This window comes from Drosophila innubila (genome assembly GCF_004354385.1).
Source record: "Drosophila innubila isolate TH190305 chromosome 2L unlocalized genomic scaffold, UK_Dinn_1.0 4_B_2L, whole genome shotgun sequence".
NCBI classification, from domain to species: domain Eukaryota; kingdom Metazoa; phylum Arthropoda; class Insecta; order Diptera; family Drosophilidae; genus Drosophila; species Drosophila innubila.
The window spans coordinates 28,440,085-28,467,298 of NW_022995372.1; the positions used below are offsets into that span (position 1 = coordinate 28,440,085).

At 33.2% G+C, this 27,214-nt stretch overlaps 1 protein-coding gene across 1 annotated transcript; it reads right to left on the reverse strand.

Moving 5' to 3' along the window:
• Nucleotides 1-2,925: 2,925 nt before the first annotated feature.
• On the reverse strand, nt 2,926-6,543 carry LOC117781970 (protein toll). The gene is made up of 2 exons (XM_034618867.1): nt 5,425-6,543; nt 2,926-4,351 (listed from the first exon to the last, which is right to left on the reverse strand). Exons 1-2 carry the CDS (start codon nt 6,462-6,464, stop codon nt 3,007-3,009), a joined length of 2,385 nt encoding a protein of 794 aa, XP_034474758.1. The 5' UTR covers nt 6,465-6,543; the 3' UTR covers nt 2,926-3,006.
• Nucleotides 6,544-27,214: the final 20,671 nt, after the last annotated feature.

Below are 27,214 nucleotides of genomic sequence, written 5' to 3' on the forward strand. Positions count from 1 at the left end.
GTGGAAGGGGCAAAATTTTAATGATTAATTTATTTAAAAAAAATTCTTATCAAAAATACGAGTCGGTTGATAGATAATTAAATTTGAAATATTTAGTGGACTTCTCAAAATAAAATAAAAAGTCTGTTTGTTTGTTTGTCTGTTTGTATCAAAGCGCTAAAAAAGCTTCGATCTAATGATGGGGATTTATTCCCCTTCAAAAATCTAGAAATGTTCGTTTTACGACTTTTTGAATTTCACACTAGTTTAGCGGGAAAACGCTAAATTCCACAGTTTCTAACCCATAGCAGCTACAGATATGTCCTATATATCATTGGAAAGGTGTGTTTCAGCTTTTAGGCGTACCATTAAACTTTTTTTCTAAAGTACTCAGGTAACACTTTACAGGTGAAATACGGTTTTTAAGCGATTTTTGACACATGACATCTTTATCAAATTTTAATATGTAATAGTCCATGAAATTCCTCGTTTTTTAAAATAACACACATATCTGTAAAAATTCGTTTCGGAAAGATATTACCAATTAAGTAAATATACATATATTACTAAGAGTTCAAAGATGACAGCCGCAATAAAGTGTCATATCAGCAAACCTATGTAGCAGTCAGCTTTTGCTCGGCAAAAATAACCAGTGCTAGCAGAAAATTTTTTTTCGCGTTGGAGAAATAGCCAGTGTTGCCAGACAGTTAAGCTTAAATGAATTAAGCTAGTTGTGTTTTTCTACAATGCATATTAAATTTATGTGTTATTTTTCTCTTTATTATAAAAGAAAAAACTTTTTTTTTATATGGGCATTTCCACAGTAATGTCAACCAGAGCCAAAATCTAATAACTTGTTAAGAACTCACATCTTGCTAAATTTTCTTCCAGAAACATTTTCGAGTTATTTATTTAAACAATTTACACATGAATTAGTTCACTTGGATGAATATACCGACAGCATCTTTGACTAAATTAAGTTTTTCTAAATTTTTGCGCATTTTTTAAAAAAATTTGAGCTTATGTACTATAACGAATATTTGACGAAAAAAACAAGCAACAAAAAATTAATCAAAATGCAAAGAAAAAATTTCAATTTAGATAAAAAAACTATAATATAATTCAGAAAAACTCAAAAAAAATCAACAAAAAAAAAAAACAACAAAGATAATTTAGCGTATTGCTATTATTATGAAAACTAAAACATGGTGAACGTTATCTTTTACACTAAACATAGAACTAACTAAATGCTTTCGTATCGCAAAAAAAAAAGCTGGGGAAATTTATCGTTTTCTATCTTTTTATAAAATTAAAAGCGTGCGAACGTACGTTAGTGACCCGTGGAAATGCCCATATGAAAGAAATTCAACAAATAAATTTACATATTTTACTATTTGTTTACATAAATGATAAAGTTACAATGTCAAAAGCAAAAGCAATTGCAAAAATTTCTGATATCACAAAAACAACCTCTACACGAGGTCCCAAAATTAGATATCAGAAATTTTGGGACTGAAAGATGCTTTCGTCACTAGACTTTTACCACGTGTAGAGGTTATTTTTGTGTAATCTTGAGAACTGTGGGTGTGGTGGACAGACGAACATGGCTGTATTGAGTCGGTTGTTGATGCTGGTCAAGAATATATATATAATTTATAAGGCTGGAATGCCTCCATTTCCTTGTTACATACATTTCAACGAACACTTTACACATTTTTTAAGTAACGGGTATTATTAATATTCCTATTTATTATTTTGAATTTATAGTTTAATTTATTTATCACCATTTATATAGAATACATATAAGTTGCAAAAGAAATAAGCTAAAATGGTATTTAGCCCCAGACATTTGGCCTTATATAATTATAACTTAAAGCAAGAAAGAACACTTTAGCCGTTAATACTCGACCATGAGATACCCTATGCCAAACCATAATCTAATATTTATACTTTTATTCTTAATACTTTGGAACATGATCTTGAATTACTTCTCTATTTATTATTCGATAGCGATAATTAATATTAGAGCCTTTGAAATTTTTCGTTTGATTCGTTAATTGAAGCTTGGCAACAAACTTAATCTGGGTAAATTGTATGTACAAATAAATGAACAGACAGATGGATTTATAATTATAGATCGATTAATTATATAAGTATAGAGATATGCGTGTTTTACCCAAATCGATTTGCACAAAAAATTATTAATTCATTTTTATCGATTACGGATCGAATCGATCCGTTTCCCAGTTCTAACGGTGATACCTTCTTTTTTCATATTTTCAACGAGCACAGGGTATAAGCAAGTGGGAAAGGCTTTAGTCGATACCCCCACTATAGGATACCCGTTACTTATTTCAATATATATAAAAGTACTTTTAAGAAATTACTTGTATTACTTTGAAAATATTAAATCGCCATATCTAACGCTCTAATTGTCCCATCTGTCGGCGATTCAGTGGGATAATAGAAATTATAATAAAAATACGCGTAATGACCACAAAAAACGTATTATCTTAAAAAATGTCTGTGTGGTGGTTTTTTGCGACTGGTGGAGGCGGATGGGGGCGTGGCTTAAATTAAAAACAAACAAGAACTGGGTGGGGTATATAGAAATCTGTGTGCCAAATTTGGTTACTCTATCTCATATAATCTCTGAGATCTAGGCGCTCACACGGACGAACGGACCGACAGGCAGACGGACATGGCTATATCGACTTGGCTGTTGATGCTGATCGAGAATATATATATTAAAATTTATAGAGTAGGAGATGCCTCCTTCTCCCTGTTACATATATTCCAACGAATACAATATACCCTTTTACTTATTTTTTAAGCAACGGGTATAAAAAGGAGATATTTGATTTATTCGTATTTTTATCGTAAATAAAGCTTATATTAGCTAACGAAATTTAAAACAATTTAAATTAAATATATTTATAAGCCGCATATCAGCTTTGATATAAAATCACCTCTTCCTCCCTTTAACAATGCTAGAAACTAAGAGTAGAATCGAAGGGCAGTTGTGTATTAGATGAGTGGACCTGCATGCTTCTTCTGCCCCTTGAGCACCCGACGATTGTGGGGCATGGCATAGTGCAGCTTGCTCCAGAAGAGTGGATCCCCCCACTTGAGATAGGTGTTGAGCTTGAGATAGGCTCGCAGTTCACTGTCGATGCCCTCGAAGTGCTCGAGTTCCTTGTAGAGAATGATGATGATGCGCTTGCGTTTGTCCTGCAGCGTCGCCTGGTATGCAATCCGGAACTCCATGCGTGCCCAGACCGAGTCGATGAAGTGCTGCGACAGGACAATGATGACCCGCTTAGAGTCATTCACGGTGCGCACAATCTGCTCGGGAATGCAATCGCCGACGAGCCAATCGCGTCCATGGAGACAGACGCGAAATGCGTGAAGTCCGTTCTCCAGTTTGGGCAGCAGTTCAGCTATCAGCAGTTCGTCCTTGTGCGAATAGGATATGAAGGCATCATAGGTCTTGTCCTTGTCCAGCTCCTCTTCGGACACCCACCACAAACATAGATTGTGATTGTAGAGCCATATCTTAAGCTCCTGCTGATAGATCAAAAACACCACACTAATCAGACACGCCACAATGACCAGACAACCCAGAATGCAACCGATTAGCAGGACATAGGAAGGGCACAATTCCCAGACCTCCAGTTGCTGAAACGGCCTATTCGGCCAACTGGAACAGTAAATGTCTCCAACGTCCGGCACACGCTGTGGCTGAGCTCTCACAAATCCCAGCAGAGGCAACGCATTACAATCGCAAGACATTGGATTGCCTGCCAACATCACATTCATCGTATTATTCTCGAGTTGCAGGTAATTTATAAAGCTCTGATCAAACACGCTGATCTGATTACGACGCACGTCCAACAGGTGGAGATTTTCAGGCAGCTGTCGAGCTGCATCCAAGCTACTCAGCTGATTGTCCGCCAAATTCAGGAGACTTACATTGGCAAATCCAATAACTTGGCCAGCATCTGGCAGCTCACTGATGCTGTTGTTTTTCAGCTTGAGCACTGTTTGAACCAATTTTGTTCTTGGCAATGGCGGCAGACTTTCCAGAGCAGCGCCACGACAATCCACATAGAGCTGCCACGTCTGTCGGTGCACCCAGCAGATGCAGTGGGGATCACATTCCCAGTGATCCGACTTGTACTGACAGGTGTCCTCATTGGTGCAGACCAGTGCCTCAAAAGGCATCCGCAACTTGACTCCGTAGAATTGGGTTCCCCGCATATCGATAAAGTTGAGACTTCGCACATCTTCAAATGTCGTTGGATTCAGGGAAGTCAGCGAATTTTGATTAAGCAACAATTTCTCGAGCGACGTCAACGGCTTAAACAGCTCACTGTGAAACGATGAGAATTTATTAAAGAATTAAGCTTACAACTTTTACGATATTCAGATTGGAGAATAACTTTCTCAGCAACTCTATTTGATATGAAATTCCTAAAGAGTCGATTGAAGCTACTTAAATAGTATCTTTAATTAATATTAAACATAGTTTATTTACATCAATATTCATTTTTAGGTTGTACTTTAATAAATTAAAATGAAACTAATTATTTATAATATTTTAAGTAATCTACCAAACCCTCTTTTTTTATACATATAGGGCCTCAGATAACAAAATATAACTTTAAAATTTTTTTCCAAGCTCACCTCTAAAAAAAGCTTAAAAAAATTCATTTAAAAATTATAAAAAAAATATATACATTTGGAAACATTGATTATTGTTATATGAGGACATATGTATATGTAAACTTTTAATACAATACTATAATTGTGATTATTAAATATTTAAAAATTCTAATATTTTCAATACTGGAAAATAGTAATTTAAGTAATTTATTATTAACTGGTTTCTGTTAAGGTATTAACTAGAATATTAAAATTATATATGTATTTTTATAGCATGTTTGCCTACATAATGAGAATAATTTTGAATTTGTGAAATTAATTAAATTGAAAATGTAGTACATCTATTTTTTGAATTAAATTATTATACTTAGCTAATATACACATGTAATAAATTCAGTCAACTACGGGGTTTCTTATAAATTATTTAATTAGTTAAATGAAAGCGATTCGAATTTCACAAAATCAATATATTGATCGATTATATCTAGAGTATAAATTTAAAGAAGCAATCAAAATAAATATACAATTATTTAATTTCTAGCAATTAGGTAAATATAAATAAGTCATGATAAATGTGTGTCAAAACAGCTACATTCCATTTCCTTATTTTCATACTTTGTTTTCGAAGCATAAAGATATCAAAAACTTTTCAACTGTCATTTGATAACTGATAAGTAATAATAGTAAATGAAAACTAATAATAATGTGATCTATTATTTGAGTTAAAATTATTGACTTGCGCCTTCTCTTAATCAGCATGGAGCAGAGAGTAGCACCCACCTTGGTAAGCTGGTCAACCTGTTGCTGGACAGATCGAGAAGTCGAAGTTTGCTGAGACTATTGAAGAGATCCACAGGAAGCTTGGATAGTGAATTGCAGGATATATCCAATAGCGTAAGATTGCCCTGATCGAGGAATAGTTCACTGGGAAGTTCGCTTAGCTGAGGATTTTTATTGAGTCGAATGAATCGCAATCTGTAGCTGCCCTTAAACATTTTGGCATCTACCCGGCTATTGGCACGCGTTAAACGCAACTCTTCCAGGTAAGGCATGGAGGTGAACACGTGATTCCTCAGTTTGTCTGGCTTCTCTCCGGAAGGCTGAGATAACTTCAGGCTGAGGTTGCGCAGCTGTTGCAGTTCTTGGAGCAGCTCCGGTCGAAAGTGAAACATGTGCGGGTTTGAAATAGACAACGATTGCAGACTTCCCGAGACGGAGGAGAAAAGTTTAGTGGGCAACTTGCGTATAGCCAATTTAAGTTCCAGTGTCTTTAAGCTATCAAAGGCTTGGAATATGGTCTCCGGCAGTACCTGTTGATAGCTCTCGTACCTGAAATACTCTAATGCAGGCACAGGACTAAATAACCAGGTGCTGATATTGTTTGCAACACTCTGTCCATCTAGATCATCGAACTCCTCCTGGACACTAACCTCTGTCTCGAGGCTGCGATCGCGAAACTGAACATTGAGGACCTCCTGCACACCAAGAGAATTTAGCAAATCCCTGAAAAACGTCTCCGACCAATAGTTATAAGCGTCAAACTCAAACATGGCCACTTGGTGGATATCGAATCGGGGCAGCCAATGGACACCACCGGTGGAGAAATAGCTCATGGCAATGTTTGTACCATTGTCCGTGATCTGCATTATCATTGCGTATTCATTGGGACAGTGGACGCGCACTAGATTCGACTGTGGTTCGCAACTGCACGAATCATTCACTTGATGGCAATAGCTCGACAGTGGTATGATCTGAGCATTGTATGAGCCCACAATTGTCATAATTATGAGCAGATATTGACAACAGAACATGTTCTGCATAACTCACTCACACTCACTATTTATAAACATTTAATTCACCACTTATTCACTTCGCGTTGAGCAACGACAATGGCAGCGACTCAAATGTGACTGGATTTCAGACATTCTGCTCAAATTTCTATTGCTATTTCCTTATCATCAGTCGCCATATCACAAAGAGTCTTCTTTTCATTGATACCGATATCGACACATACCTGGGAGTACGTATTGTGTGTGAGCCACGAGCAAGACACTGATAAAATGAAAACAAAAAATAATAATAATAATAATTTTAAATTAAAGTCAAAACAAACAACAATTCAGATACAGAGAGCTGAGCTAAATTTAAGAAATCAAATTTAGCATTGCAATCATTTTAAATTATCTTTTTATCGATTAAATGTATTATCGGATTTGTTATTTTGATTAATTGACTTTTGGAAGCAATATAATTTTATCATAAATGGCAATGTTTAGTTTTCTTTTTATTGTAGGCGAAATTGTCCTACTGTGTCCGAAGTAAAATATATAAAGCGAATATCCATACTAATTAAATTTAGCATTTAATATATTCAGAAAATGAAATTAGTCACTTTTAGTCACTTATTTCTATTGCAGTTGCTTTTCAAATATCCAAATTATAAAACTAATTTTCAAATATTTCCAAATTTATAAAATTAAGTTTCTGATATGTTTCATCTCGTGCCATGATTTGAAAATTTTTTTTTAACTTAAAACAAATTAATATAGAAAACAATTTTAAACAGACAACATTACATTTAAATTATAAATTGATTTGAATTATTTCTTTCATATGCGGTTAATGATAATATTATTTCCATAGTACTAAGATATTCGTGTCACGAGCTCATTTCTTACACTTGGAATTTACATTTATTCTCAGTTTATAAATGACTTCAACAGATATGCCAATAGACTATTAGATTCTCGAGTTTCTTATCTCACTGATAATTTGCCAAAAGTATTTTTAATTTCAAACAATATTTTGGAGCTGACAGTTGACTGTCTGATTTATTTTATGATTGCCGCTCTTTACTGCACGCTATTCGCTATTCGTTAAGGGGGAATACGAGTACTCACATTTTACTCACTTTCAAATATTAAGTAGTTTGCTTATACTCGTTAGCTTATCAATGAACGGGCTAACAATACATGAGTCAGAAATTGAAAACAGAAAATAAAATCTATAAAACAACAAAATTGTTACCTACTTTAGTGAACCGCAAATAGCTGATAAGTATATTAAGTTTTCTACACTATACGAAAATGTGATAAGAATTCTTGTCGTAAGGTAGCGTCATTTAATAAATGAAATGAGAAATCAGAGTACATTTCAAGTCTTGATTGCTATCTAGGACTGATTAAGAAACTAAAAGTTGTTGGCTTTTAATTTGAAAGGCAACACACATCTTCGCAGCCGTTTGATTTAATCACCATTTATAAAATAAATATTTAAAACACTTAAATTCGTAAAAAGGCTAAATTTAATTAACAGTTTTAACTTACAAATTTTTAAAATAAAAGAATATTTAAAATACACTAACTATCAGACATATATAAATATATGTAAATTTAACATTTGGAGATTAACATAACTAAATAAACAATTTAATTAACAGAAGAAATGTATATTAACATAATACTAAATTAACATAACATTTGTATAACATGTCTAACATAAATTGTTCTATGTTAATATAACATTGATATAACAAGTATAACTTAAATTATATTATGTTATTATAACATTAACTAACATGTGAACCTGCTGTTACCCCCCAAAACCAATTTGCTTAATATCTTCGATGTTTATTAACCGATCACAATGAAATTTTCAGCATACATCATCAAGATGGTAATCTTTACGTATCCTGATTTTGAAATCTTTACCTTTAATAAGCCTTGTAGTTAGATATTTTAGTTTTTCTTCGATTAGAGGTGAATAAGGGGGCGTGGCAAAATATCTTCTCTGTTTATTTACCTATCTCGATTAAAATTTCAGTACAGGACGCGTCAGGACTCGTCCCCCCATAATGTGTGCCAAGTCTCAAGGCTGTAGCTTTAAAGTTGCGCACGTAGCGAACTTGGGCGTGCCCAAATTTTAAAATAAACTTGATATAGATCAACATCCAAGAAGTATGGCCACTAAATTTGGTTGCTCTAACTTTTAAAGTCTCGGAGATAAAGATGTTCAAAGTAGTGTATCAAAATTTGTCACTAATTTTTTTGGGTACCGAGCTAACTACCCATTTTGTTGGGTACTGAGCTAATAAAAAACGTTACACAAATTTTTCCTGCCTAAAAATGAATATATATAACTAGCTCTGTAGATATTTCAAAGTAGCAAATTGCACGAAAATTATTCATGGATATCTAAGTTTTTCCAAGCCTTAAACTGCTCGATTAAAAGTTAGATATGTATTTTTCTTTATAATTTGTTGTCAAAAGAAATATTTAACGATATTTATAAGTAGTTAAGTCAAAATTTAGGGGTCGTATGCGACTTTAAGAATTTTATAGGTATATCAATATTGCATAGACGTGTGGGAATATTGTCTGAATGTCCGTCTTAGGTACAATCATTGAGGCGATCACAATATTTAGCTTTAAAACACACCCCCATCAGCACACGAACCGTCAAAATGTCTGACCATTAAACTTTGACAGCTGCGTAGAGACTCACGTCCCAAAAGAACATACATATGTATATGTATATAGAAGCTCAATTGCAACAGAGTTGTCCTACATGAACACATGACCAAAAATAGGTTGCCCCATAATTCCAAGTCAATGATATCAATAATGTTGCCTGCGTGCGGTCGCCTTGAACTGCCCAAGGTCGTCAGACCTACCGGTCCAAAACGAAAAACCCAAAAGCCAGGGACCAGAGCTTAAAGCAGACCTAGCTAACTTTAGCAAATTGTGGTACCAGCCACGAAAAAGTTGAGACTCTGCCTTAAACAACTTTTTCATAATTCATTTTTGCTTTGACGGTACTCCAACTCAATTAACAGTTATGGACAAGCGACGAGAAGCCTCGTACCAACAGAAAGCTCCTCACTAGAAAATACAAAAATTTCGAAACTTTTCAATGAGAGTTTAAATAGTCTTATATGAATCGTTAACTAAGGGACTACATATAAGGTGTGTTTCACATAAACATTTCTTTTAATATATATTAATCTCTTTGTCCAACTGACTCACTGATTGACTTAGCATTGTACAGCCCAGACGGTTTGACGTACGACCTTGAAACTTGGCCACAATATTCTTAAGATAATTTCATCGGGAGATAAGGCTGCGTTTGTCCAAAATCGATGTATGCAAAGATGGCTCGATATTATTAAGAGTACTTAATGAAAAGTACTTTTAAATGATAATGATAATGATAATGGCTATCTTGGCAATTTAGTTGATTGTCCTATACAGATTTCGTTATGCAAATGGCCGAGAGTTTAGCGGGGCTTGGCAACGAAAGGCGGTTGAAAGCCACATCAATCAGTTTGTACTCCGACCATTTAAAAGGGCATTTCACATAAATGTCAACACTAAATTGTCAAGCACACATACTCACTAACACCCAGGCATAGAAACACACACACACTCAGACACATATACACATATATATAGCTCAACCGCTTGGCTAATTTATGTCAGTCCTTTGGTCTTGTGGCACGTGGCAAACTATGTTGGCAACAGAAGGCATCAGCCAGCTGGCAACTGTCAGCTAACGCAATTGTTATGGCAGCTTAAGCCAACAGATCAGAATCGCCCAACCAAACTCCATGCAAATACTACCATCCCATTTCCGCTCCTCTGACATTTGCCAAATTGTATGCAGAGGATGCAAGAGGAAATGCATTTTGAGCGTTTGAAGTGCAGTCTGCAAATTAAATCAAAATACACACTAAGCTACTCTTTGCATAAATAAGCAACAACAACAGCAACAACATCTAGTAAGAAAGGCAACAGTAGAGCAAGCTTGACTGTAAGAGACTCTGTATGTAGTATGCAAAAAAGGAAATTATGGGAAATATCAAGTACTGTTAATAACTCAATGCCTAAAAGTGTTACTTTACACAGACTTATGTACACGAATACGTCCCCCTGTGGTTCTGAATGTCCCTTTGCATGATTGTCCCTAACGTTGTTCCTGATGTTGTTGTCATTTCTTGACGTTTTTAGTTTTGTAATAACTCTGCCAGCGTCAACCGGCCGCTGCTTGTTCGCTTTTTAAAATTGAAGTCTTTTGGTACATTATTGTTAGGCGAGAACTTTAAAGCGAAGTGGCGTTGTGGTTAGAGTCGCCGACTGGCCTCAAACAGACCTATTCAGTTCGAGTTCCCGGGTTGAATACCGCTCTGAACAACCATGAATAAAAAAAATTAAAATAAATATATACATCCGTAGTAAAAGTATTAAAAATTGAAATTCAAAATAGTTTAATAGTTACCCGTTACTTATTTCAATATATAGAAAATTATTTAAAGAAATTACTTGTATTACTTTGAAAACATTAAATCGCCATAACTGCCGTTCTACTTGTCCGATCTTGATGCGATTCAGTGGGATAATAAATAATACTAATAGATAACGGTTAGTTACCACAAAAAACGTGTTATCTTTGAAAACTGTGGGTGTGGTGGTTTTTCGCCATTTGTGGAGGCGGAGGGGGCGGGGCGTAAATTTGAATTAAACTTGAGCTGCGTATGGAGTATATAGAAATGTGTGTGCCAAATTTGATTACTCTCTATCTCTTATAGTCTCTGAGATCCTTGTGTTTATACAGATTGACGGACGGTTTTTCGCGATTTACGGGCGAGGAAGGGGGCGTGACAAAAATGTGAGACTACCGACCTGCTCCAACGCCTTTGGAGTCTGTGGGTGAAAGTTTGTCATCTCTATCTCTATCTCTTATATATAGTCTCTGAAATCTAGGCCCGCACACACACGGCCAGACTCTCAGACATACATGGCTATATCAACTATATATATATACTTTAAAGGGTCGGAGATGCCTCCTTCTCCCTGTTACATACATTCCAACGAACACAATATATACCCTTTTACTTATTTTTTAAGTAACGGGTATAAAAACAAAAAATTTGAAATATTTTTGTTTTTTGTCACTTTAATACTTAGGGATTTTTCGGTAGAGTTCCACGAGGAGTCTCTAACGTTTTTTATGAGGATGTCCTTAACGTTTTCCCTACAATGTCCCTAGGGCTTCCCCATCGATTAGGGACAAGTCCACATGGACAACTTTTCCTCGAGGTCTGGAACTACTGGGTAGTTACATGTGGTTATGTACATGTATGTATTAAAAAAAATAAAAATAAATAAAAATTATTAACATACACACACAAGAAAGTGTCTATTTATTAATGTTTGTAGTGCTTTTTTCGGCCTTTTCGGTACTTTCAATTTGCAGGTAAGCTTGAGTTCTCTAATTTGATCGACAATTTCCGAATATATATGTAGTTTTGACCACCTAAAAATTAGTCATAATTCACTTAATATTTATATGTTTTCATATTTATGCCTATTTTACATTAACAAAAGTAATAAAAATCTCAATTTCTAAGGAAATTTCCGTTTTACATCTCAATTTCTAAGGAAATTTCCGTTTTACATGAAGATTACGTATCCGCAATGTGGTCTTATATGGGTGGTCAGGGTAGGAGTGGTCAAATGAACCCAAAATTTTGTTTATATATTTTGCTTACTATATTTATTAAAAATGCCAAGTTTTACCTCGATATCTTAATTTTTTTACTTTACGCCAAATATTTCCCGATTCGGCCCAGTGTGCAATATTTTGTTTTTTGAATGCCAACCTGGAATGTATTATATAAATGGTCCATGCAATACGATTTAGTAATATCTAATTTTGATTTAAAGGGCTGATTAGGGGTGGCAAAATTCAAAAAATTACATGAGCTGCTTATGAAAAGAGGAACCTACATACCACAAATAATATATTCTACACTGATAAAAACAATGTTCTAAAATCAAGATTTTGGTCTCAGAACTAAGATTTTTGGTCTACAAAATGCGTCGAGAACATCAAATTCTTGAATTAAGAGAACACATCTTGATTTTAAGAACATTTTAAATAAGACCAAGTTCTTATTTTAAGAATAAATGTTCTTAAAATTAAAATCAAAAAATAAAATAAATGAAAATTTTTTTTTATATTTATATTTTTTTTTATTTTTAAATTTTGATTTATTTATATTTTATTCTGTTTAGTGATTTTATAAATGTTATTTTAATTTGTTACGAGGGGGATTCGAACCGCCGCCTACTGCTTCACACATGAAGCGGCCTCTCTAACCAGAGCGCCACGGTGCCATCATTTCTTTGATACGAAATAGTACCTATTTATACTTTCCTAACAATTTAAGATTTTTATTCTTATATTAAGATTTTAATTTTTAGATTAATAATCTTAGTTTTAGTAATTTGGTCTTAAAATAATCTTATTTTAAGAACAAAATATTTAAGATGAATGTTCTTGATTTTAGAACTTTGTCTTTTTTTTCAGTGTATAAGATATATGTATAGGGCTATACCCAGATATGTCTAGAATATTTCGTCACGATCGGATATTAAACTTGGATATCATTTAAAGAACAGTTTTGCGCAGCGCATTTTACAATCTAAATAGACCTCTTGCACTTTAAAAGCACAGGGACCATAAACTTAGTGTATATGTTGTTGTTAAAGCCACAAATGAAAAGCATTTTTATCCTTTTTGTGCCAAACATTTTTGGCTGAGTGCATTTTCTATCTATGTATGTGTGTAAGAATGCCTGTGCATGTGTATGTAGGTGAGTGTGTGGCATTTGATTAAATCTGCCAGCATTGATTTGGTTACAAATCAATAAACTCTTGTCTTTTGTAAGTTCTTTTGACATTTATCCATGAAGTGTTCAACGTTGCGTATACGCAATGTACGAATTTGTAAGCTTTTGAAAGTTTTGTGTGTTTTGCTACATTATTTTTAGGACATGAAATCAACACACACTAAGCATCACTTGCGTTTGATAACCACAAATATAGTTAGGAGCAGTGAGCTAGTCTCCTTAGCGAGCATCCACTGTAAGACTGTAATAAATTAGATTCTTCTCGGAGGTGTAATATTCGCCATTTTGTCCAACAATGCCAATTTTATCAATTACAAAAGTAGCAATATGATATTCATTTTATTTTTTATCAAGTTATAAGCAGCCGACAACAATATATATTTTTAAATTAAATACTTTAAATAACAAAATATACTAAAGTTTATATATATTAATATTCAACTGTAAATGTGCTGAGAGTATCTAAAATGAAAATTAAAGGATAGGCCCAACATTCATGGTTTCACCTTGACTTAGACTTGATAGATAAGATATATACACTACGATTTAATATAAATCACGTACTTCACTAATTTGAAAAGTCCCTAATTTCTAACCTTTACAGGTGTAAATTTTAATGTTCTATTCTAGAAAAAGTTACGCGTTACTCAACACTTTTCTTGGAGTCTGGGCACAAAAACAACAATAACTTAATATTTTTAACCTGAGCAGTTTATTTTTAATTTGAACTTAACCGACGCCATTAAATTTAACGCTCAACTGCAGTTGAAAGCAAGCTAAGTAGACGATTTTTTTTTTTTGGTTTTTGTTGTTGCCGCTGTTGTGTTTGTTCTGTTGTGCACAGACCGCAGAAGAAACGAAAAAAATTTGTGTGGAGGCGTGTGCACACGCCAAGGACATGCACACACACAAACAGAAATTTGCATCCACTTGCTTCACGTATGAAAAGCCAAGTAAGTATAAAATAGTCGAATGTGCTAGCCTGATATATACCCTATGCTAATACATCACCTATATATACATCAATTACCCCTCTAAAAAAATATGAATTCTTTGATACTTTTATTGAAAACAAAAAAATACTGAATTTTTTATCTAAGTAAGGTGTTTTTCCAAAATCATTCAAGAAAATACCGAATGGAATACTTTAAAAATCCATTTATATTAAATTAGTTAAGATTTTCATTTTTGAAATTCCTGGGATACGTTTTGATACAAGAATTTCCAGAGAAGATCTTTCCAAATCGATTTGAGATAAGACTTAAAAACGTTTGTTTTTGATAATCAATTTAAATACTTATGTGAAAAGTTTACCGCGGAAAAGTTTACCGCGGTCAAAAACTTAAAATTGGTCCTAATTCTAAATCTTTTGAATTTTTCTTCCAGTAATATATTCAAATTACTTATTTCAACAATTTACACCTGGAATTAATTCATTGGATTAGTATTCCAAGTGCACGTTTGAATAAATTCAGTTTATTTTATTTTATTACGCGTAAACATTTCTTTCTAAGTGGAGAGTATTCTAATGTTAATTTGTAGTAATATCTCTGACAGCATGAAAAAAAACTTATCAAATGCACAGTATACTCTCTAATTCTTATAAATGGGCTTTAATTGTTATTGAAGTTTTATAGATTTTAATGAATACAAGTTCACCCCAATATAGAAATTAAAGAGCTGCTGCTTTTGTGTATGTTTGTGAACACTAGTTAACCCTAATATATAAATTAAACAGCTGCTGATTTTGTTTATTTCTACCCCGTGTCAACTTAAGATGCAGATATTGTCAACATCGTAAGTCTTCACATGCAACGGCGCACGAAGCAACTGCGACAGCGCAGAAATATGACACAAACTACAACAAATTCGACAGAAAAATGTGGAAAACGTAAAGTAAGAGAGAGGTGTCATAAAACTATGAAAATTAAATAGGAAAAAATATAGTATCTTATAAATACACAGTAAAAAGAAATATAACATAATAGTATAATGAGTTAATAAATGTGTATGTTTCCTTATGAAGAGATTAAAAAAAAATTTTTTCTAAAGCTTTTTTCTATATATGTGCCTAGGATATTAGAAATTATTTCGTTATTCTTGCAGTGACATAACTACTGTCCAGCATGCAGACATACCATATTGCAGGGTATATACCAGTAACTAAAATGCAAAAAAAAAATAAATAAATGAGTTGCCCTGCAGCAAAGTTTTACTCTGGCGCAGTCTGCATCCTTATTTAGTATAGGTACTTATGTGTGTGCCCTACCTGTGGCGCATTGACAGTAGCGAGTGATAGGGTTATAAGCCTGAATAAAGAACTGACAAGCTGAAGCACTGCAACTTTTTCAGGGGCCGAGCTTAAATAACTACAAACTAAAAATATACAAGCCGAGAGCGCATCTATAGCATCGAATTTAAAAGATAAACTAAGGCCTCACAATTCGGTAAGCAGCACACAAATAAGAATAATATTTTTTGTAAAAGGTCAGCTTCAGACTAAGCAAGTCCATCATGAAAAATATTTATACTCTTATATTAAGACATTGGGCCGGATAATTGTTATGTCTTGATAACCTATAAAGTTCCGTATATGTAATTAGATAGTTTATGTCAGTTAAAGAAAATACTATAAAATGATGTATAACATTTTTAGGAATTATCGAAAAATAAATAATTCTTATATTATACTGAATAAATGTGGCAAATATCGTTAAACACTTTAATTAATAATAATAAAATGTAACTTTAAGACAACAAATTTAAAAGAATTTTCATTGTTTTGTATTTTATTTGAAGTTCAAAACGTGAAGCTCTAAGTTCAATAAATATTTTTGTACTATTTATTTATTGTTTAATTAATTTATTTATTTTATTATTTAACTAACATCCCATTTAGTAATCAAGGCTGCAAACCGGTTCTGAATCGAACTCGTAAAATTATTTACCCCGCGAAACAAAATATTTTAATAAATTGTATCCCTTCGGATAAAAATAAGTCACACTTAAATCTCCAAATAAATGATCAATTATCAATCTTCAAATATTATTATTAAAATTCTATTTTTTTCAACAAAAAATTAATTGGCTTAAAAGGTGAAAAAAAACATAATAAAACAAAAAAACAAAAATAATAATTTTTTTTAATAAAATTAAACCAAGGCTCGCACCCAAACGTGGGGCTTAGGGGGCGTTTAGTGTTGAATGAATTTTTTTTATTGTTCGACCAATTTCAATATTACACACCACAGTGCGACTTTCCAAAAGCAAGAAAATTTTGCCTGTTGGACAAAACAGCTGCAGCGATGAAATAATGCAAGCTCGGCCAAGACCAAAACTTAAGAACTCAGATACACATACACCCGCACTTTCACACACAATGATATATATATGTACACACTACGGCTGGTCAATTTGTAAGGGTGAGAAAAACGGTGGTAATTGTACCCCAAACTACGATGAGTTCTGAGAATATTTTACCAGGAAACTATGGGTCTAAAATGAATTAATAGATCACGCAGAGAAGCATAAAGATTTCAAGATAAGATATATAATAATATAAAACAATATTGAGGTTATTTGTGTTTTATCTCTTTAAAACAAATTTTATACATTTTTTTTTGTTTTTTTTTAATTCGATGAAATGTGCCGAACAGCCATGTTCATTTGTCTGAGTCCATTTGTATTAGTTAACATTTCTTGAAATGTTAACATTTTTTTTTAAGTTTAAATTTTTTAAAACGTAAAAAAAAGTTAAGAATTTAAAAAAAATTTAAATTTTTATTAAAATTTAAAAAAATTTAATTTTTATAAAGTATAAATTAAAAAAAAAGGTAAAATTTAAAAAAAAAGTGTTAAAAATATAAAAAACTTAAAAAAATTAAAAAGAAATGTTGAAATTTTTATAATAATTTTAAAATATGTTTAAATATTTGTAAAATGTTAAAAGTTTAAGAAATGTAAGATTTTAATATAAATTAAAAAAATTAAAAAATTATTTTTTACAATTTTTAACAGTTTTTAACATTTTTTATGAATTTTTAACAACTTGTTAAATTTGACTTTTTTAAATTATTTACATCTTTTTACGTTTTTTATTTAAATTTAAACTTAAAAACAAATATTTTACCATTTTAGCTAAGTGTTAGCTAATACAAATGGACTTAGACAAATGAACGTGGCATGTTCGGTTCATTTCGTCGAATTAAAAAAAATAGTTTTTTTAATTTAGTTTTAAGAGATAAAACAGAATTATGCACAATATCATTTAAAAACATAATATTTTTTATTTTTTTTTTTAAATAAAATATCTCATGTTATCGTATATCTCACATTGAAATTTTTATGCTTCTCAGCGGGATCTAGGAATTCATTTTAGGCCCATAGTTTCTTGGTGAAATATTCTCAGAACTCATAGTAGTTTCCGATTTTGGGGTTCGATTTTTGACGAAAATAATTGAACCGCCTTAGTACGCACACTGGCGGACGTATGCAAAATATCTGACCCACACATGCATATACTCGTACATGATCACAGAGATACGTAAATATGTATTTATGACTATTTTTATGTACTTTTCAGTCATCTTTTGCCCATTTTTACTTGCATAAGCATCAAAGTTGCAAAAAAGAAATTGTTGCATTTGCTGGCTGCATTTGTCGTGTTGCAAGTAGAGTTCTTGGCACGAATTGTGCAAGTGACGCATAAATGCAACAACAGCAACTCGCCAAAACTCCCAACCCACCATTTTGCATGCGCTCGAGCAAACATACAATAAATTATAAAAGCCTCCCACTACCACACACACACACACACACACACACACAAGCACATAAGCCACATTAATGCTGTAGTTGGTGTTGTTATTGTTTTATTTGTATGCTTGTGGGAATTAATGAGGCGTAAAAAGGTGCTGCAAATGGGAATGCTGCAAGTTCGCAGTTTAGGTTGGCGTCAGTTGCATCATTCGATTCAGCGAACTGAGAAATTTGCATTTTTCCAGAAAAACGACGCGTCGGACCAAAAGTAGGCGTCAAAGACGGCAACAAGTTTCTAACGCCAGTATATTTTATGATTGTAGAGAATCTGTAGAGAAAACTGATGAATCAAGCGGCTTTCAAGTAAATATTTATCCATCCCCATGGCAGAACTAATGATCTATTAGATAGTAAATGGAATTCGCTATAAATTATAGATAGATTTTTAAGTCAAGATTGTATCTATATTGACAAATATATTTCCTATATTATTAAATATAGTAAATGGAATTCATTGGAAATTATAGATAAATTTTTAAGCCAAGATTGTATCTGTAATGATAAATATAATTCTTATATTATTAAATTAAAGTTCATGTACTCGAGTTTGAAATTTTCCATGAATAGATTCACCTTTTAATAATAGTGTGACTTATAAGAAACTAAATAAAAATGAACGTACAAAATATACATTACAAAGATTCACATATGTGCTAAGGCATCATCCAAGCTTCAGCTTTGGGGTCTACGAGATTCTCAGCTGCAGTGAACCCCCCTTCAGGCGGATGGATGGAAGTGAAGATTTTAATCTGAACTTAAACGCATACCAAGGGGGATTCGAAAATCCGGATGGAGAGTTATAAAAATTTGGAAACGAGCATGAACAATTTGCCATAAATACTTTCGACAGAGCTTCTGGGAATGCTGGCGATGTACTTAAAATACATCACAGTATGAGCGCACTCGACAGAAGGATACCCTGCGCTCAGGCACTTGTCGGCAAGCCGTAGATTTGATGCCCTTGCAGAGCGCTCTATTTAATTTTCGACCGATTGTTTCAATGACAATTATATGACATAGCGAACCGACTTAAGCAAAATCTGGCCTGCATGCATAAATGCATATGCTCTTTCAAAATTGTTAAAGACTAGAAGTTAAAATATATTTCATAAAAATTCAAAAGAAAACATATGGAAAAATAGGTTTTTTTTGACCGTACGTGCGTGAATGAGAACTTAAGCCAATTAATAAAAATAAATAATTGAGATAATTTATTATGAAAATCTACAATAATCCTCCTTAATACGAAAATTTTTCAAATTAAGTAAATGTAGCCAAAGCCGCAGCCTCAATCCGCTGCTTTGCGGAGGTGTGTGTGTGTGTGTGTGTGTGTGTGTGTGTGTAAGTGTGTGGCACACTGGGAAGAGACTACAACTCCATGGCTCATTATTTAAACGACGCACAGTGGGGCAGATCCTCATTTTGCGTTGCAAAAATCATATCTTTTGAACCGGTAAAGATATTTTCAAAATTTAAAAAGCATTTAGATAGAAAGCTTCAGAAGCTTTAAAATCAGTGCTTTAACTGCGTAATATGCCTACTGGTTGATTCAGGGCTTTCGGTCAAAGTTGAAAATTATTTTCAGTGCATATTTTACATGTAAAATTAAAAAAAAAATTTATTTATTTTTTGTTCGAAATATAAATTTCAATCTATTTTATTCTTTAAAAAGCATTGTTTAATATATAAAAAAGTTTTATTACGCTTATTTAAAATAAAAAATTTTTTGTTTTTTTGATAAATCTTGTATGATGCCTGGGCATAGCGAAAACGTATGAAATTGCACTGCGCTCTTCCTCTTCTATCACCATTTTTTTGCGAGGTTGCATCAGTTTTCGTCCTATAACTCTCCCAGACGCAGCTGGACGCATGAAAGACCGGGGTTATTTCGTTAGAGAATTGATTAACGAAGACTCCTGTGGTAGTGGGATCGAGTCCTTCGGAGTCCAATTTTTTTTCTATTCCATCAAAGTCAAAAAATAGCCTAATTTTAGTGCTTTTTTTAAACATCGCTGGAATGAAAGGTCAACAAGTGAAGAAACAAAATTCTACGGCATTTAATTAAAATGAATGTACTTTTCAGATGAAACCAAAACATAAAGATCGGTCATATAACTTGTCATCAAATCAGTTTTAAAGTTTGCATTTTTAGGAAAAAATCCACATTTGTGCGCGCACTGAAATAAGGGTCAACTTTGAGAGGCTGTCACGCCCACAATTTTTACCTGATTTCTCTATCGAATGCCTTTATTACTTTTTACAAACGCTTTCGTCAAAAAATGATTTTTGCCACGCATATCGGCCGCCTGCCCCAGTGTGCGACGCTTCGCTTAAGTTAATGACCGCATGTTTATCACTGCGGACGGCAGTTCGCGCTATGACAGTCCGATCAGATCGAGCTATATACCGATTGAAAGGTTAAGTCCTAACTAACAAAATGACATACTAAAACTTTTTCTAACCCACCTGGGTCATGAGATACGGGGCTGTGAGTGGGAGGGTCCAAATTTACACGATCGCAGCTAATGGGGCCGTTGGGGCCTTTTGGTAACATTTTTTAAAAAATTCTATTTAAAAATACCCGTCGAATGATACCTTGATCACCCAAATCCGACAACTGGTTAAAAAGATAATTAAATTTGAAATTTTAGTGGACTTCTCAAAATAAAATTGAAAGTCAGTTTGTTTGTTTATCCGTTTGTATTAAAGCGCTAAAATACCTTAGATGTAATGATGGGGATTTATTCCTCTTCGAAAATCTAGAAATGTTTATTGTACGACTTTTGGAAAAAAACACGCTAGTTTAGCGGAAAAACGCTAAATCCCGATAAATTTAAAAGCCTCGCAGTTTCCGAACTATAGAAGCTACAGATGTGTGCTATATATCTTTAAAAATTTAAGTTTAAGGGCTGCTAGGCGTACCTTTAATTTTTTATCTAAAGTGTTCAGGTAAAATTTTACAGGTGAAAAAATGTTTTTTGTCTCACATTTCGGAGATTTTAGAAAAATTGGCAATCAATATCATTATCAATATGTTAAAGTCAAAAAATTCCGCGTTTTTTGACATATCACATATATCTGTAAAAATTCGATATCTCAAGATATTACCATTTAAGTGTATATATACATATTACGTAGAGCTGAAATATGAAAGCAGCAATAATGGGACACAGCAGCAAGCCTATGTAGCAGACAGCTTTTGAGCGGCAAAAATTACCAGTGTTGCCAGAAAATTTTGTTATGCGTTTCAGAAATAGCCAGGGCTGCCAGACAGTTTGGTTTTGATTTTTTTAAATTCGCGGGTAAACTAGGTTAAATTATTTAAATTAGTTGTGAATTTCCGCAACGCCTGTTAAATTTATGTGTTTTTTTTTCTCTTTACTATCAAAGAAACAAATTTTTTTTTTAAATGTAAAAGAAATTCAATAAATTTACGTATTTTACTATCTGGCTGTATTAATGATAAACTTACAGTGTCAAAAGAAAAGAAATTGCAAAAAATTTTGATATCACACGAAAAAAACCTCTACACGAGGTAAAAGTCTAACGAAAGTATATTCCAGCCCCAATATTTCTGATATCCAATTTTGTGACGAACAAATAAAGTTTAATATAAAAATTAAAAAAAAAAATATAAAATTAAAAAAAAAAACGAAAATTCGGCACTGCGAAAAAAGTAATTTTTATGTTCGTGCTAGCACACCCTTTTTGTGCACAATGCAGAATGCTAATTTTGTTTTTTTTTTGTTATTTTATATATTAATTTAACATTTTTATATTAACATTATTTGTTCGTCACAAAATTGTATATCAGAAATTTTGGGGCTGGAATATACTTTCGTCACTAGACTTTTACCTCGTGTATAGGTTTTTTTCGTGTGTTTATTTATTTATTTATTTATTTATTTATGCACGACTAAAAGCAGTCGGCAAAGAAAAAATTACCAAGTTTAAAAATTAAGTTAAAGATTACAAATACAAATACAATTAAATATAAAATATGAACTGTAAAGAAAAAAAATTTAAGTTAGATCTGGGGTAAGCAAAAATTATAAATGATACAACATTTGTTGCTAGGATTGGGGAAAACCCAGAAAAACCCAATCAGATCAATAAAGATTAGTATAGTTAATAATAATAGAATGAATGTTAGACTAGTATAAAGTAACATAACAAGTTAATAGTATTAGTAAGGTCAGGGATTTAACGACAGGTATTGGAAAATTGCGGATTTTAGGGAAGGGAGAGAGAGGTCTGCGGAGAAAACGTGAAAGAGGCTATTATAGGTAGTGCATAAAACACTAAACGAATCATGTGAAGCGTAATCAGTTGTGCATGTATTTAAAAATAAAGGCTTGTAATTTCTAGTAGACCTGCGGGGGACCGAAAAGGTGAGGCGGGCCAGAAGGGAACTAGAATTAATCTCGCCAATAATCAATTTGTGAAGAAAAACAACACCAAGAGTTTTCCTACTATTAATTAAAGACGGAAAATTGAGAAGACGAAGCTTATGGGAGTACGATTGTAAGCGAAGGTTGGGATCCCAGTTAAAACCACGTAAGGCGAAAAGCAAAAACTGCTTTTGAACTGATTCAATTCGATTCTGGTTTATTTGATACTGTGGGCTCCAAATGCATTCCAGGATGGGACGAACTAAAGAAACGTAAAGGAGTTTAGTTGTGAAAGTATCATTAAATTCTTTCGACCAACGTTTAATAAAACCAATTACTCCTTTGGCGTCATTAACTATAGTGGAGATGTGCAAATTGAAGCATAATTTGCAATCAAATAAAACTCCAAGATCCTTTACAGATTTTATACGTTGCAAAGGGGTTTTGTCAATCGTATAAGAATCTAAATAGGGCCTAGTACGACTAAATGTCATGAACATACAATTTGAACAATTGAGATACAACTTATTGGCCGAGCACCATAGTTGCATAGCGTTCAAATCGTCTTGCAGACGATTATGAAGAAGGGGATTAGTGTATAAAAAGATAAGCTTTACATCATCCGCATACATTAAAATATATAAATGGGAGAGAATAGTGGGTAGATCGTTAATGAACAGAGTAAAAAATAAAGGCCCTAAGTGACTACCTTGAGTTACACCAGAAGTAACGTGAACCGAACTCGAAATGGTTGACCTAAGGAGAACTTTTTGGGTCCTACCTTTTAAGTAGGTGGAAACCCAACGTACAAAGGCGGGAGGGAAGCCTATGCAATTAAGTTTGCAAAGTAAGAGTTCATGGTTCACAGAGTAATAGGCTTTACTGAAGTCAGTTTATATGACATCAGTTTGCTTTTTCTCTGAAAATGCATCATTTACCAAGGAGGTAAATTCAAGCAAGTTGGTCGTAGTGGACAGACCCTTAATAAAGCCGTGTTGTGCAGGGGAAATGATCGATTTACAGAGATGCTGCAAAGAAGAAACAAGGATTTTTTCAAATAATTTAGGAATGGCTGATAGCTTTGCAATGCCTCGAAATATCAGACTTACCACCTTTTTTGTGGAGGGGAATGATATAAGATTCTTTCCGTAATTAATATTTTTATTGAAACTAAACTCGATGAAACGCTATAGAATCACAAGAAAAACGGCGGGGAAAATATTTGTTATCTATGTTATCCTTTTTTACCTTAAAAAGCGTTCGGAAGTGCGAACATCACCCAAGGAAACACTTATATACATACATATTTCAAAGCGGGGTCTGTTATGCTCGTTAAAGGCATTTGGTTGGTCAATTAATTAATTGCACCTGTTTATTACTCTGGAATTTTATAGGCTATTTCCACGACCACTCACATTTGCCACATTTGCTCACATTTGAAGGTGCCTCATATTTGGCTTTCCACGACCAAATGTGAAACTGTTAAGACACCCAAAGCAAATCAGCTGTTCAGCCTCTGTGCACAAATTATAAAAAGCAGACACTAGCAACATTTTAATATTTATTATGATATTATAATTGGCGCACTGTTTTATTGATGAAAACAGCTGGTTAAGGTGATATTTGTTTTTTTTTTACGAGTTTATCGATAAACATCGCGTGTTCGATAAAAAAAAATACTGAAACTCGACGGGGCAAATGGCAAAAAACCGGCTATATCATTATGAATGAGCCAAAATGATCATTCGGGCCAATGATGAAAATGGCGTCGAATGAGCCAAATGTGCTGTCGTGGAAATAGGCTATTACTTTACTGGTTTACTTAACATGCCAGAACACTAAGAAGTTTTCAAATGATGATACGGCCCATTTTTATTTAACTTAAGCACAATAACTTGAAAAAATTTGTTAAATATTTTCCAATTCTAAAAAAATCCGATTTTTCTGTCTATTACACAATCAAAATCAGTCTGATAAATACAAGCATTACAATCAATATGTTTATCTTTTTCTGCATTAGGACTACTAAGTACTTAAGCAAACTTTGGCTCATAAAGAAGATAAATGGAGAAGCAAAAACTAATCAATATATGAAAAAGATTTCCATCACTATTGGCATATTAATTTATCATCTTAATTATCATTATGTTAACAGCATAAGCGTAAGAAGCAAAAGAAGCAACAAAAACAACAGCAACATCGTCAGCCGCAACAGCGACCTGCATTAAAATTAACTTCAACTGCAATTAGCTACAACAAAGAAAACTTCACTGCATATTTTCACACTCTACCCTTTTAAAATAAAACAAGTGGGAAAGGCTATAGTCGAGATCCCGACCATAGGCTACCCGGTACTAATTTTAATATATATAAAAGTACTTTAAAGAAATTACTTGTATTACATTGAAAACATTAAATCGGCACTACCGTTCTACTTGTCCGATCTGTATGCGATTCAGTGGGACAAGAGATAATACTAATAGGAAACGTTAATTACGGTAAAAAAACATATCATCTTAAAAACTGTAGGTGTGGTAATTTTCGTGATTTGCGGGGGCGGAAGGGGGTGTGGCTTAATTTTGAAACAAACTTTATCTGATTTGTTTATAGAAATCTGTGTGCCACATTTGGTTTCTCTATCTCTTTTCGTCTCTGAGATCCTTATGTTTATATACCTGAACAGTCGGTTTTCCGCAATTTAAAACAAACTTAACCTGGTTACAGTGCACATTATTATTATTAATTTATATTTTTATTTTTAATTTTTATATTAAACTGAATTTTGTTCGTCACGAAATATCAGAAATTTTGGGGCTAGAAATTGCTTTCGTCACTAGACTTTTACCTCGTGTAGAGGTTTTTTTTGTGGAGTCTCTTATTGTCTCTGAGATCTAAGCGCGTACACACACGGACAGACGGACACACACACATGGCTATATCGACTCGGCTGTTGATGCTGATCAAGACAATATATACTCTATAGGGTCGGAGATGCCTCCTTCTACCCTTTAAATACATTCCAACGAACACAATATACCCTTTTACTTATATTTTAAGTATGGTATAATATGGGTATGTTCCGTTGTTATATTCGAACAGGCAGCAGATGACAGGACATGCAGCAGATTTTGGAATGGTACCAACCGACAGATTCAATATATCGACTTCTGTAAAAGTTTTCTATCTCAGAGATTTTCGTATGTTGGCTTTTAATGAAAAGAGAACTAAAACTTAAATCTTTTATGAAAAAAAAAAAAAACTTGAAAATATTAACGATACTGAATTTCGCGATGTAATGTGTAAATTCATTACTTTACTTAATAATCCCAAACACCCAAATAGTGTAATACAAGTACCTCTCAAAAAATAAATTTCATGTTTATTGCTAATTTATTGGGTAATTTAAATCGAAAAAATTTTTTTCTCGACTTTTAATTTTAGGAACAAACTGAATTATTTCGTACCTAGGATATCTCGTAGTGAAGCAGCCTCAACTGAAATCTTCTTTCTCGTTTTCTACAACTTTTTTTTATTCCCACTCACACGCGCGCCAGTCTAATTAAGAACTTTTGAGAGTGTAAATACAAGGTAAATATGTGAGTAAGCTCATATGTATGTATTTGAGACTGGGTTATATAATAGCATCTGGGCACAGTGTCATGACATCGTCATCTCATGACAGGAAGCAGCAGGAAGCTGCCACAGCACCGAACTCTCAGTGTGAAGCAGGCGGAAACTGCAACGCTCGATTATGTCATTCAAGTGGCGCCCCTAAAGCAATCGCCCGCTCTGCTCTTCTCTCGACTGCCCCTTCGGTTCCGTCATATTTATTATATCGCCATAATGCATGTCATATCTGCCGCATCAACGGCAACAACAGCGTGCAACAACTTGGTGCGTGTGTTTGCTATAATTTTGATTACACAAAGCAAAGCTAGTTGGTGTTGTGTTTAAGAGTCAACTTTTAAATGATTTCATTATTTTGTACATACTCGCATAATTTAAATAAAACTGTACAGTGTTCTACAAAAACAGAAAAGATATTTAATCAATATAATTTAATCAATATCCGTAAAAAGACAGAAATGCAAAGATTGGATTTAAGCTCTTGTATCAACATGTTTATCAATTCACTTCTTATACAAATCCTTAAACGATGCATCAATCTAGTGAAAAATGAACATTGTTTTGAGATATTTCAATTACAGAACTTTTGCTTAAATATTGTGACGAAGCTTGTTGAACTGGAAATTGAATGTACAACTATTCGAATCTCAAACTTTTGAATATCAATTATGTGACCAAAAAAATTCAAATAAATGAATAATTGTGTACGTAAAGAATTAATGATTAAAATTTGATAACCATTAAATATATTGTTTTCGTATGTAACTGAGAGACGTAGGCATGGCAGACATTGCAAAATTAGATTCAACCTTGATCATCATTAACAACCGACTCGATACAGCCGTGCTCAGCTGTATGAAATCCAAGATCTCAGAAACTAAGAGCCAGAGGAAATGTATACAAAAACCGAAAAATGAATACAAAAACACAAAAAAAAAAAACACTTTGGAACACTTTGAATTTAAACAAGTCGGAAAGGCTAAGGTCGAGATCCAGTCCATGAAATACCCGTTACTAATTTAAATATATATAAAAGTACTTTATA